General features: G+C 42.8%; 2 protein-coding genes across 4 annotated transcripts in view; one reads left to right on the plus strand and one right to left on the minus strand.

The window, feature by feature from the left end:
* Nucleotides 1-2,504, minus strand: part of SDR42E1 (short chain dehydrogenase/reductase family 42E, member 1) — a 24,043-nt gene extending 21,539 nt beyond the window's left edge. Inside the window, exon 1 of the mRNA XM_027901344.1 lies at nt 2,499-2,504. The gene's annotated coding sequence lies outside the window, so the exon portion shown is untranslated. The remainder of the gene's footprint in view (nt 1-2,498) is intronic.
* Nucleotides 1-11,269, plus strand: part of HSD17B2 (hydroxysteroid 17-beta dehydrogenase 2) — a 16,529-nt gene extending 5,260 nt beyond the window's left edge. The window contains exons 3-8 of one of the 3 annotated variants that reach the window (XM_027901349.1): nt 316-399; nt 796-947; nt 5,650-5,862; nt 6,181-6,366; nt 9,676-9,813; nt 10,871-11,269. In XM_027901349.1, the coding sequence (XP_027757150.1) occupies nt 800-947; nt 5,650-5,862; nt 6,181-6,366; nt 9,676-9,813; nt 10,871-11,229 (1,044 nt within the window). In that variant the 5' untranslated portion in view covers nt 316-399; nt 796-799 and the 3' untranslated portion in view covers nt 11,230-11,269. Of the gene's footprint in view, nt 1-315; nt 400-795; nt 948-1,133; nt 1,411-4,747; nt 5,563-5,649; nt 5,863-6,180; nt 6,367-9,675; nt 9,814-10,870 lie in introns of those variants that run through there. The other 2 variants (XM_027901347.1, XM_027901348.1) reach the window with 2 other exon arrangements.
* The last annotated feature ends 1,315 nt before the right edge of the window (nt 11,270-12,584 follow it).

Consider the following 12,584-nt stretch of genomic DNA (forward strand, 5'->3'; position numbering starts at 1 on the left):
ATGGGATGTTTCATGTCAGGTTTGCACCATGCTTCAATCTTCAGTGTCTGAAATCAGATAGGTCAGCACTACATTTTTTTTTTTTTTTTTTTGGAAAACCAGCTGGGTCTGTCATAAGTTAGACTTGTCTCTCAAACCAATTAGCAGGGATTTTTAAATGGGGTTAAATATGCCTAATTTGTATTTCGATCCTTTTGGCTGGCTGGATTTTAAAATTTCCTTATTGTTTAACTAACTTTCAGATTACGGCACAGTAGGTGTTAAATCTCTCAAATATACTTAATTGCTTACTTCCCCACTCCCACCCCCCCCCAGCTTACTCTGGGTATCAAGCCAGGGATTCCTGTCCAAACTAAGGTAAATGTCATTATTGGAGGTCAAGTGAAGATTCAGGCTCAGGTGTGTTTCATGTGTTCACCTAACAAAGTGCCCCTAAGGGCAAATCAGCAAATCACCCCTTCTCAGCCTCCCAGAACCCCCCTGAATGTCAATTAGCTGTAGGTATCTGCTGGATGTGGAGGAGGTAAATAGTCAAAAGTGGGCACTAAAGTGGGGAAAGTCACTTGAGGTTTTTTTGTTGACAGAGGAGGGTGTTCCAGGTGAGATAAAGCCCAACACTAACCACACAGTTTGTACTGCAGAGGTTAAATAACCCTGTCCTGACTCATTTTTAAATGTCAATGCCCATCAAAAGCCAGTTCCACCAAAACTACACCCTAAGTTTTTAGGCAGGAAATTCCAACTATTTCTCATAAAGGAAACTGTTCTTTTTTTTTTTTTTTTTTCACCGTCCAGGAAAATGCACTTTGAAGATATAAAAAATTTAGCAGTTAATCTTTTTCCTGGAGCCAGCGCTTGCTACATCACATCCATTCCCGGTGCTGTCAATCATTATCCAGCCAGCATATTGTTCAGAAGGTGGAGCTGTCAGGCAGAAGGAATGAAAGGTAAGAAAGGGAAGGCTTCTGCTTCTTGCTGATGCCAAGGGTAAGTGAGATTATGTCAAATCTTTAAACAGAGTCCCCTTTCTGTGCCCCACCCCCTGCTCCTATATAACACACACTGCATTTGGCAATACCTGCTTTCAACCCAGCCGGTGGTAGGGTGTGAGTGCCTGCTCTGCACCCCTGCTGATGGATGCTCTGGCCAGCGGCCCCCTTGGGTGGCTCTGCGTGGGTGTCGCGGCGCTTTTTGGGGTGACCACGCTCTGCAGGGCTGAGAGGAGCCCCAGGGACAAAGCAAATGTGCTGCTCTGGAGCCTCCTGCCTGCCTTGCTGGGGCTGCTCTGCCTGGCCCTGCTGGGGGCTACTGGGGGGCTGGTGGTGTTTTTGGCCACGTGCCTCGTCTCCTCCACGTACCTGGGCAGCCAAATTCTGCTGCCTGTGGGTGACAAAGCCGTGCTCATCACAGGTAAGGTGCTGCAGGAAACAAAAACTGGCTTTTCTCACAAGTGGGCTGGAAAACTTTGTGTTCCTCGGGTTAGGGATCTATGAAGTGCATGCTTGTAAGAGTTCTTTATATATATATATGTATTTTTTGTTGTTTTACTTGCTTTGGCAGAGGTTGTTTTTTTTTTCTTTTCTGGGTAAATAAATGTTCTGAAATTAAGCAGAAAAGCATCTTAATAGATGCTATTATTTTTTTCAGTGTCTCATTTAATCTTTACAAGTATCTTTTTAGGGCTTGCTTGTGAAATTAACTGGTGCAAAAAGCATGAGAATACTTAGGGTGCTCTAAATTTTTAGGAGAGACTTAATAATTTGTGGGAGCCCTCCAAACAGTACGTTCACTCATTCCTTTTGTTTACTTGAATCTATTGTGCTGGTTGTGGGTGCACAGTTAGTTATCTTTGGAGGGGTAGGTGTGTACACAGTGCACACTGCTTAGCATGCAAGTATTTCAAGGCACTGGTTTGGTGCCATCCCTTTGAAACGATGTGTGAAATCATTCGTGAGGGATTAATTCCCTTCACTAGCAGTGAAAGTTCAGAGCTAATTAATTCAGGCTCTGTTAACACTGATCTACTCAAAACATGCTTTTGTTTTGCAGGGATGGGCATTTTTCTAGTGTTATGGCTTTTCTCATGTTTCTTCTAAAACTTTAGATGTTGTTTATTTGATGTTTTTTATTTGTGTTAATCAGACCTTTAAACTGGAGTAGCTGCCAACTGCTTCTTGCACTGTTAATTTGTTGGGTTTTATTTTATTTTCTCATTTGTTTGTTGTTTTTTTTCCCCCCTCTGGAAAGCTGAATTAAGTAGTTTTGGTTCATAGAGCAATTTCTTGCAGAATTTCATTTTGTTTTATGGGGACACCTGGAAATAATTTAGATTTGCCTAGCAAGCTTTAGTATGGGGATTAAATATAAAAGCTGAGAGGGGGCAAGAGTAGCAGCAAGTTCTCCCCTTGCAGTTTATCTGCCATCTGGGTTTCTCCCTGCAGGTGTAGCAGATGAAGATGGGTATTGGCAGGAGGAAGTTGGGAGCAATCCTATCCCACCCCTGCAGGCTCAGGGGTTGTTCTTGCACTTGGGCATCTCCTTGCTCTTTGTAAGACTGCAAATCTTCAGGACAAAGCACTCTCTGGGAGCTTACCTGCTCTGGAGAATCTGAATTAGGACAGTGTAAGGGAGTAAAGAACATTTGGGTAAAGTCCAGCAAGTGAATGTTCTTTCTTTGTGCCTGTTCTGCAACTGTCCTTAAGAAATCCAAGTCTGGACATCTCTGACAGCTGATTCATTTGAGAGGGCTATTTTTTTGTCTTTGTTTGAACCCTATGCAATCAATCAGTCAAGCCCTCTATCTACTGAAACAAAAGTTTTACTGAACATGTGTCTTGGTTCAATTGTTCTGATTGTTCCCCCTACCAACTTTAGGACAAGTGTCCATGTGGATTTGCAGGTGCAAGGTGCCTTTTAATAGACTTTGGAGTAATTTTCTCCAGTTTAGATAAGACCTGAGGCAGGCAGTTGGTGGAAATTACCACAAAGATCCAAAATAACAGGGATTGTGGAATTCTGTCCTCAGTTATTCTGTGAGCAGTGGGATGAATTTCTCCTGTTAATTTGGTCTTTCCATTCTTGGTGTGTGATTTGGTGTTTTAAACTCTGCACGAGTCAATCATAAATTCTCAGTAATGATTCAGTTACAGTCAGTAGTGACTGCCTTCCTTATAATAAATCCTCTCATAATTCACAAATTATTTCAGACAAGACTCCTCCAGGAGTGTGGTTGAGGGGGAATTGAATATTTTTTTCGCTATAGAGACCAAACTACTGTTTGAATTCTAGGAGCTGAAGTGTAAAGTTTCTCCAGAGTTCAATAACAGGTCTGAAACTCAAATCATACTCCCCCCCCCGCCCTAAAAAGCCAGGAACAAACCCAGCATCAGGCACAGATAAACACTACTGTTATCTCCTTCTCAGGATTGCTGCTCTAATCCCACATTTAAGCTGTATCTGCCCATTCTCAAGGTAAAACTGCCTTGTAAAACTTAATATGTAACTGTGGCTGTGTACTTCCTGGGAAGGATGAAAGGGGAAGGATTTGACCCAGAAGTAGGGTTTTTCACTATAAGGAAAAGAAGGCATGATGTTCCACCCCCAAACCTAGAAATCTGTCATGTCTCTGGGATATTTGCAGGCCTCTTCATGTCTCTTAAGGAAATTCCAAGAATGCAGGTTTGTTTTTTCAGGTCAGGACTGGAGAAGCTTAATGTGATACTTGTAGTACTCCAGTGCATCTTCAACAAATTGCAGACTTCTAAAATGCCAAAAAAGCAGATGCTTTTTTTTTTTTTTTTAAGAATTAAATAGAGCAGGAGTAATCCTTTTCTGCATCTGCACTGATTGATCCAGGCATTTAGTAAGTGTTTCCTTCAAGCCACCTGGAATTCATCTTTTTTCGCCTTTCAGAACTAAAGCCCCAGTTAAAAGACAGAATCCAGAAATGATGATCTAACATGATTACGATGAGTCTCTTTGGCAGTCAAATTCTACTGACTGCAGACTTTGAGTGTAGGAGCAGACCTGTGAATAACTATGATTTTATCTGCCCTTGGTGTGCTGAAATCACAGACTAACCCTTAGAAGTTGATGGCCGGGTTAAGTAGGGAGCATTTCAGCTCCTTCATAAACAGGAAAACAGTAAAAAAACTGGCAGGAGTTCCAATCCTTTGTCCCACATTCAGGTTTCCAGAGTCTGGAAGCTGAGTGTCTGTGTGGTAAATTGGTATTTCAGGAGATAGCGCTGGGGTAGCTCCATGGATCTCGGTGTGCAGCAGCATCTCCAGGAGCTTTCTTTGCTGTGGTTACAGTGGAGGGTGTGGTGCAGAACAGGCTGATGTGTCTCTGCTTTACAGGGCAAAACTTGTATTAATTTCTTAAACTCCTCATTTTCCTCATGATATCCTTTGCAAAACTCCTGATGCACAGTCCCTAAAAACTCCTTCTCTGTCTCCAGCTGTGTGAGGGACTTCTGACAGAGGAGGGGAGAGACAAGACAAGGGGGAATGGCTTTAAACTGACAGAGAGTAGGTTTAGGTTGGATAGTAGGAAGCAATTTTCCCTCTGAGGGTGGTGAGGCCCTGGCACAGGTTGCCCAGGGAAGCTATGGCTGCCCCATCCCTGGAAGTGTTCCAGGCTATTTTGGATGGCACTTGGAGCAACCTGGTCTAGTGGAAGGTGTCCCTGCCCTTGGCAGGGCAGTTGGAATGAGATGACATTTAAAGTCCTTTCCAACCCAAACCATTCTATGATTCATTCAGTAGCAGCAGCAGCAAAATACTGGGTCAAAGGGAGAGACTTGTGAATCAATCAGATTATTTGTTAAACATTCATCATCTGTACCTGGTGGGAGGAATTGCACAACTGTGATCCCAAAGACCATTGTGTGTTTGCTTCCTGCAGTTGTTAGGCCATTGCTTCATGTAGGCAAAGTCTGGGAATAAGTTTGGAAGAGCATTAGAGAGGATAAGAGAAGTTCTGATGCAAGTTTGAATTAATTAAATAGCTGACTTAGCATAAAGATGCTGTCCTGAAGCTTTCTTAGGGTTTGAAAGGACTGAATTCCTTTGCACCTAGAGAAAAAGTTGCTTTGCTTTGTCTTGGTTACACACTGTGCACAAAAAAATGCTTATCAGAGGGATCTGGGTGGTAAATGTTTGAATAAAACAATGTTCCTTTTTTGAATTAAAAAATAGAACCCAAGAATATGAATGGAAAAATACCCCATAATTCCTTTGTACATCAGAGATTTCAAATTAACACATTAGTGTGTTTATTCTTTTTTTTTCTTAAATACTTTTGTTATCAGGTTTGAGACTGAATATTTGTATAAAACCAATCTGGGGTTTTATTTCCTCTGTATGTGTGAAGTCATAGAATCTGTCAGTGGAAGAGCAGGAGCTGGTGCCATCAGCTCTGAGCCAAGAGAATGTGATCTATCAATCTTTATGGAACATTCAGAGGTCCAGCTCCTCAAACCTTCAGATCTGAACCTTTCTTCCTACCTGTGCGTTTCAGGGACTTTGCCATCATCTGTTTACATTTGCATGGAGTTTGAACGTGTGTATTTTTTTACCTTTTTTTTTTTTTTTTTTAATGATGGCATAGGACAGACCCTCTTCTCAAGTGTCTTTTTGATGCTTTCAGGAAGCGACACCGGGATTGGCCATGCACTGGCCAAATACCTGGACAGCTTAGGCTTTGTTGTGTTTGCTGGAGTTTTGGATAAGGATGGACCTGGAGCTGAGGAACTGCAGCGGAGCTGCTCTGGGAGGCTCTCTCTCCTTCAGCTGGATATAACCAATGCCACTCAAGTCAAGGAAGCCTATCTGAAAGTCTCAGAGAAGGTGCAAAGTGCAGGTACAGCTTTTATTCCGTTTTAATGGGAGCATTAGTGGAGCTGCACGCAGGTGCATCTCTTGGCTGCATCATGGCCTGTGCGTGTAAGTGATTTCCACGGCACAGCCTTGGGCAGTCAGGGTATTTACAGTGATGCCTCCTGCTTTCTGGGATATAGGAAAATGGTAATACTGTTCATGGAGTGGGGAATGTGTATCTGCAGCTGCAGATCACCTCTGCTTCTGTCTGGAGGCACCATCCATCTCATCAGTGTAACCCTTATGCAGTTGGTTTCCTGCTCTTTGGCTGTGTGTTTCCTGTACTTTCTCCTCTTCCCAGGCCTCTGGGGTGTTGTGAACAATGCAGGCATCCTGGGCTTCCCTGCTGATGGTGAGCTGCTCCCCATGAGCAACTACAGGCAGTGCATGGAGGTGAATTTCTTTGGGGCCGTGGAGGTGTCCAAGACCTTCTTACCGTTACTTCGGAAGTCGCAGGGGAGGCTGGTGAACATGTCCAGCATGGCAGGTGAGCTGAGCTAAAAGCTCCAAATACATTTCTGGAGCAACAGAACAAAAACAATCAACTTCCTTGGCAAAAATGCTGAGGAAGGTGTCAGTCAGTCTTTCTTGTCTATACACCCGGGGAATTAATATTAAGGGAATGAGTTCAGTTTTTGTTTTGTTTGGGAGACTGTATTTCCAGAAAGCAGCTTTCAAAGAAGAGTCTAGTATGGCTGAAAATATTCTGTGACAGAAAAGACAGTAAAATTCAGATCTTGTGTTCTGGATGCTGTGAGTGATAACTTTGTGAGCTTCCATAAAGATGGAATAAAGATATTTCTATAACATGTTCAGGCAGAAGGCTGTGACCACCTCAGTGTGTGATATCTGCTGATAATCCGGGAGCTGAAGAAGTTGTGTTTATATTTTTTTAAAAATATTTTGGATATCTTCTTAGAAATCCTTAGGCCTAACTTATTAGCGAAGTGGTAAATTTTTATTAAGAAAAAAAAAACCACCAAAACTACAACCTTTTAAAAAACTACCATATGCTTTCCATTTTTTTCCCCCTAAATTGTTCTTGCTATATATATGTGTAACACGTCCTGCTATTCTAGGAGGACAGCTGAGATGCCAATATGTAGGAAGTAATGTAATACACTATCTGGGAGCCAACAGCTGAGGAGCGAGAATGCTCCTTTGAAACTAGAAGCAGGAAATGCTGCTGAAAAGTATTTTGGTTTCAGAACTCTTTACTGTATCATGTGCTTCCCAGATTTTCCTTTGCTCTGTCTGCTTGGACCCTTCTGTGCAATTGGAGTCCACCCAGATCCTGCTGCATTGCTGGGGTGGATTGTGAAGGTGTAACCTGGTGCTCACAGCTCTCAGGGGGGTGTGGCTGCAGTCTGGCTCTGACACTGTCAACTGTTTTCTCTTTATAATCCCAAAGATGTTCTATATCTGCATGTCTACAGCGAGAACTTCTGTTTGCTTTCATGCACGATTTTAGAAATTATACAAGGATTTGCATAAGAGTAATTTCTCTGGTGGGTGCTGCAAAGAGTCCAGCCCAGAGGAAGAGCCTGAGAGGAGAATTTTGAACTCAGAAGGAAGGTCCAGCTGCACTGCCCTGGCACTAATCACACAGGGAGCTCTGTTTCAAAAGTTATCTTCTCCAACTCCTGCAACATCCCCTGCCTGGTTGGATGGGTGCTACAAGTGAAAATTTAAAATAATTTTACCAAAAAAAGGGGGTGGGGTGGTGGAGGAAGTATCTATGGGGAAACTATATGGAAGTGAGAAAGCAGACAAGGCAGGCTCAGAGTAAGAAAGTTCCAGGTAAAATGTTAGCAAGAAAAATGTTTCCTGTTTCAGTTACTACTTTTGAAGTTTCTCCATATTAAAACAATTGCCCCCCAAAAAAGCTGTCTTGAATCTTCCAGATCTAAAATGTATGGAGAGCTGTAATCTTGCTGTGAAAACACTTAACAAGGTCTTAAATATTTAAATATTTTAAATGATGATACAGAATAACTCCTGTGTTCTTCTCACAGTATCAGTGTAAACAGAGCAAATTCTTTTAAGTGGCAGTTGCCTGTATGAGTCCGTGTTTATAGTTCATTGCTGACACTTTAAAAAATCAGGATGGAATTATCAGAAGGACCTTTCTGGTGCTGCTTTGCCCACCAGCTCCTGGAAGCATAGAGGCTGAGGCCAGACCTCTGTTTCCTCTGAGTGCCCAGGTGAAGCCTGCACTGGTGTTTTGGGACAGATGTCTTAATTCTTAGCGTGAATCCCAGAGCTGCCTTGCAGGGATAAATGGAGAGCTTCCCTGTGCCGAGTAATTTGCCCTTACAGGAGTTGATAATGACCCTGCTCAAACTACAGCTGTCTGCAGAGATGTTCTTGCCCGCAGGCTGCTGTGGGTGAATGGCTGCTTCTTAATGCAGGGTCTGAGGGTCCTTTAGTAAAACATTAGTGGAAAAGTTAGTGAGGTCTCATTGTGCCCAATCTCTTTCCTGTCTGTGGAGAGCTCATTTAGCTGGACCCAGGTTAGCCTGACCTCAGAGGGAAAGGTATGTGATTCAATTGGCTCAAACCAATTGAAACTCCAGCTTATTCAGATGCATCCAGAAGAATAATTAACATATAATTGGCCTGACTTCTTTAAAGAAATGACTCCGTGTAAGAAGATGATACCCTGCTCTTTGCAGTGCAGTATACACAATAGAAGGCACAGGTGACTTAACCTGAAAATTCCCCTCTATCCAAGTATTTTCTTTTAAAGGACATGGAGGTGAAGGTGTAATAGGTGAAACAGAGGCTGTATGGGAGGATGTGTCCATCTGGCTGTGAAGGCAGGAGGAGGAGGAGGGATGTGCCTCAAGGAGAAGGGCTGTCCATTCTGTGCCCTCCTCCCTTCTACCAGCACAGCACTGGTGGCTGTGATGACCCTAAACCTGGCAGAGATGATCTGTGTGGTGATAACACCAGAAAGGGGAAGGGCTGAAGGAGGACAAAATGCTCAAACCCAAGCATGGATTTTTCTAAAGCTGGAGGAGTGACAGTCTGCTGGTTTCTGGGACAGAGGAAATCTCTGGATTTGGAAGATTTTGTTTTCTGGAAACTTGTTTTTGTAAAAGTATAGATTTCTTTTAAATTCACCTAAAACACTGGCTGCTTTCTTATCTTTTTTCATGTGGACAAATGCTTCTGGGATTGGAGCAGATGAGTTATAACTATAGGCTGGGAATCTGCTTCTGTGATGGTCTTGGGGAAGTCCTGTCATCTGCAGAGTGGGATTCCAGCTTTGATTTGTACAAAGAGGTTTTCTGCACTATGGTCTCTGGTCTTTCTGAAACTATCTGGAAAGAAGAGAAAAAGAAGTTGGTTTTATAAAGCTGGAATTGAGGTTACTTACCCTGTTCTAACTATGGTTTATTGTAGGAGCTTGAAATTCATGCTACAGTGATGAGAACAGGAGCATAAAACTACTGCTTCACTATATATGTGAACTAAAACATTATCTGTGTTTCTCCAACCAACAGTCATAACTTTAAGCAATTTTTACCCTTAAATGGAATACAGTTTATTTTTCTGCCCTGCAAGGTGTCTTATCAGGTGTTACTGAGCATAACTGCCACAAGCAACTGTTAATTTACAACTTTCCCTCTTTTTTAACCTCCAGCAAGGAATGATTCCCTCGCTGACTTGTCTTTAACCTCAGTGAGAGATGCATAATTCTGGTTGTGCTATAATCTTCCTTCTAAATCATGAGAATAAAGGCTGGGAAGAGCCACCACTGAGGTTTATCATGTTTATATTGCTCCTGCAGGAGGCATTCCACTACCGAGGTATGCTGCATACGGTGCATCAAAAGCAGCTCTGTCCATGTTTTCTGGAGTAATGAGGCAAGAGCTTTCCAAATGGGGAATTAAAGTTGCTGCAATTCATCCATCAGGCTTCAGAACAGGTTGGTGTTTGACGTTTTGGGTTGTTCTTTCTGCCTCCTCTCTTTCCCTGTAGCCCAGCAGCCTCAAACAGAGCCCTGAGTGATGTTCAGGAGCCAGACTTTTCTTTTTTTTTTTTTTTTGCTATTCTTCATGTTGGTTATGGAAATTAAGATCTGTGTTTTTTTGTGAGAGATATTTCCCCCCAGTCCAGCACACTGCCTGCCTCTGCCTCTCCTGGGCAGAGCTGTCTTTGCTGGGAGCCAGGGCAGGGTTCAGGGAGTTGATACCTTCCCTTTGCTCCAGCTTGGTTAAAGCTGATGAACATCACAGTGTGTTTGATTTGGGTGTTAGGACTTGCTTGTTCTGCATGAGAGTTCCAGGTCCCCCTGTCAGTCTTGCCTTCCTCAAGTGGAAGTGGATCAAAGTGAGGCCTGGGAATTGAAATTTAAATATTTAAAGATTTTTCTTTATTTACAATGCTTAATTCTTGATAATAAGGCAATAATTGTATCAGAGAAGCCACTGCTTTCATTCCTGCGTGATGCAGGTGGGGTGGAAAAATAGATTTATTTATATTTTTGAAACTATCCTAATACAAGGCTCATCCTTCATGAAACTGGTTATTGAAATACTGATGTCACTTGTGAAAGGGGAGCCAAACCAGCTGAATCCTGTTCATCTTAGTGTGCCTGTCTGTCCTCAGTTGCTGACATCAGTTAATAAATACTGATTGGAAACAACCACAAAATGAATAACGACAGAATGGCAAAGGGCTGGAAGAGGGGAAAAGGAAAAATGCTGACTTGGCTGTGAGAGAACCTTTTTAGACAGAATTGGTAACGAACCCTATGCTTTTTGTGTAGTCTGTGCTTTGTGCTTTCCCTCCTCTTCCAAGTCAAAGCCCTTGCAGTAACCAGGTGTGGTATTTGTTCTTCACTGACACAGTTCAGGACAGTTGTGAATCAGGTTGGTGATGGAAAACAACTTGTTGTCTATGAATTACAGATGATTTCTTTTTTTTTTTTTTTAACATTCAGCCCCAGACCCACTTGCTATCCTGTGATGTTGCTCCTGCAGGTATACAAGGCACATCTGACCTGTGGGATAAGCAGGAAAAGGAGCTGATGGAGAACCTGCCAGCAGACACGAGGCAGGCCTATGGTGAGGACTATCTCCTGGGGCTGAGGAGCTACCTCCTCCACATGCCCAGCTGCTGTGACCCCGACCTGTCCCCTGTGCTGGGCGATGTCCTGCACGCTCTGCTGGCCAGGAGACCCCATGGGCTCTACACCCCTGGCAAGGGGGCCTATGTGCTCCTCTGCTTCTTCTGCTGCTTCCCCCTCTGGTGCTATGACTTCTTCATTAGCAAGATGCTGAGTGCTGAGGCTGTTCCAAGGGAGCAGGGAACATCAGAAGATGAGAGCAAAAACCTCTGAGGTGTCTACCAGCACTTGTCTCGCTTGATGAGACAGCTGAGGAAAACTCTTTATATAAAAGACACTGCTATTTATTGTACTGTCTTCATTAAGTTGAATTTACACTGCCTTGCAAAGAGGTGAATCTTTGTGTTGAGTGATGTGGAAAAGCAGTGGATAAACAGAAATGGAAAGCTATTTCCAAGTGGGGTATTTTTTGAGGAATTTCAGTGTTTTCCTGATGTCTTTATAGCCTGCCTTCTGTGTAAGGTATCTCACAAAATTATATGGTTCCTGTCTGCTTCACAAGGCATCACCAGCACACAGACAGATGCATAGCCTGTTTTTGAAAATGAAACATCCTTGAGAGCCAGTAACCTTCTTAAACATTATAAGGAGTTACATATATTCCTATCGCTGGAGGGATTTAGAAATGTCTAATGGAAATTTTTCCCACTTCAACCTAATATGTTTGAGGTTTGGGTTTTGGTTCTGTTGCTGCTGAACTTGTGAAATGATTGTACTTTCCCCCCTCCCCACCAAGTTCTGTGACGTATAGTTGTGAAGTTTAGAATGTGTTCTCTTTGCTAGACCAGGCAACATAAATTAGTTGGGAAGTGGGGGATGAATGAAGACAGATCAAGACCTTTATGAAGAAATAAACAATTTCCTTCCTACAGTGACAGTGAGTGCCACAGTAAGTGTATCAGCTGCTGATTTGATGTGACTGGGTATTTCTTTGCACTGCCTGTATATGCCTGTGCATTTCTGATTATGAGTAAAGTCTCACCTCACTTCTGCTTTCTGTGCTATTCCTCACTCAGTTTTGGGTTTACAAGAATCATGTTTTTGCCCGTTTCTCCTGATACCTTCTTGTCTCCCTTTGCTTTGGGAGGAGTTTGTGCTCACTCAGTCTCCATGGTGGCTTTACTGGAGTCCAGTGTACACCTTCTGATAGACTGTGGTTGCTCCCCTTCCCTAAATTCATTCTGGGTGATGCGTTTCTTTTCAAATGCTGAAAAATTAAAAATTATCACATTCTGGGTTTTAAATTTAGAAGAACATTTTTCCTTTCCATTCTGAGCAACTTCTGTCATAATCCTTGTAATGTGATGTCCTCTTGCAGCCAACTGAACAAAATCACTATTTAATTTGCACCTGTAGTGTTTATTCAGTCACCTTCATGGGTCTTCTACATCAATGCAAGTCTCCTATAAATGCACAGAGGATGCTCAGAGGGCTTGGGCCACCTTTTTAATCTGTGTCCCAGTGGGGAAATCCTCCTGTCCTGTACATTTTGTCACAATTACTGCTTTTGTTGCTGAGGTTTATCACCAGGTGGGTTTATATCAGTCCCCTGATTACAGACTTTTGCT

The sequence above is a fragment of the Empidonax traillii genome, unplaced genomic scaffold, assembly GCF_003031625.1.
Source record: "Empidonax traillii isolate 1590-97213 ecotype Southwest subspecies unplaced genomic scaffold, ASM303162v1 scaffold776:size297702, whole genome shotgun sequence".
NCBI lineage: Eukaryota > Metazoa > Chordata > Aves > Passeriformes > Tyrannidae > Empidonax > Empidonax traillii.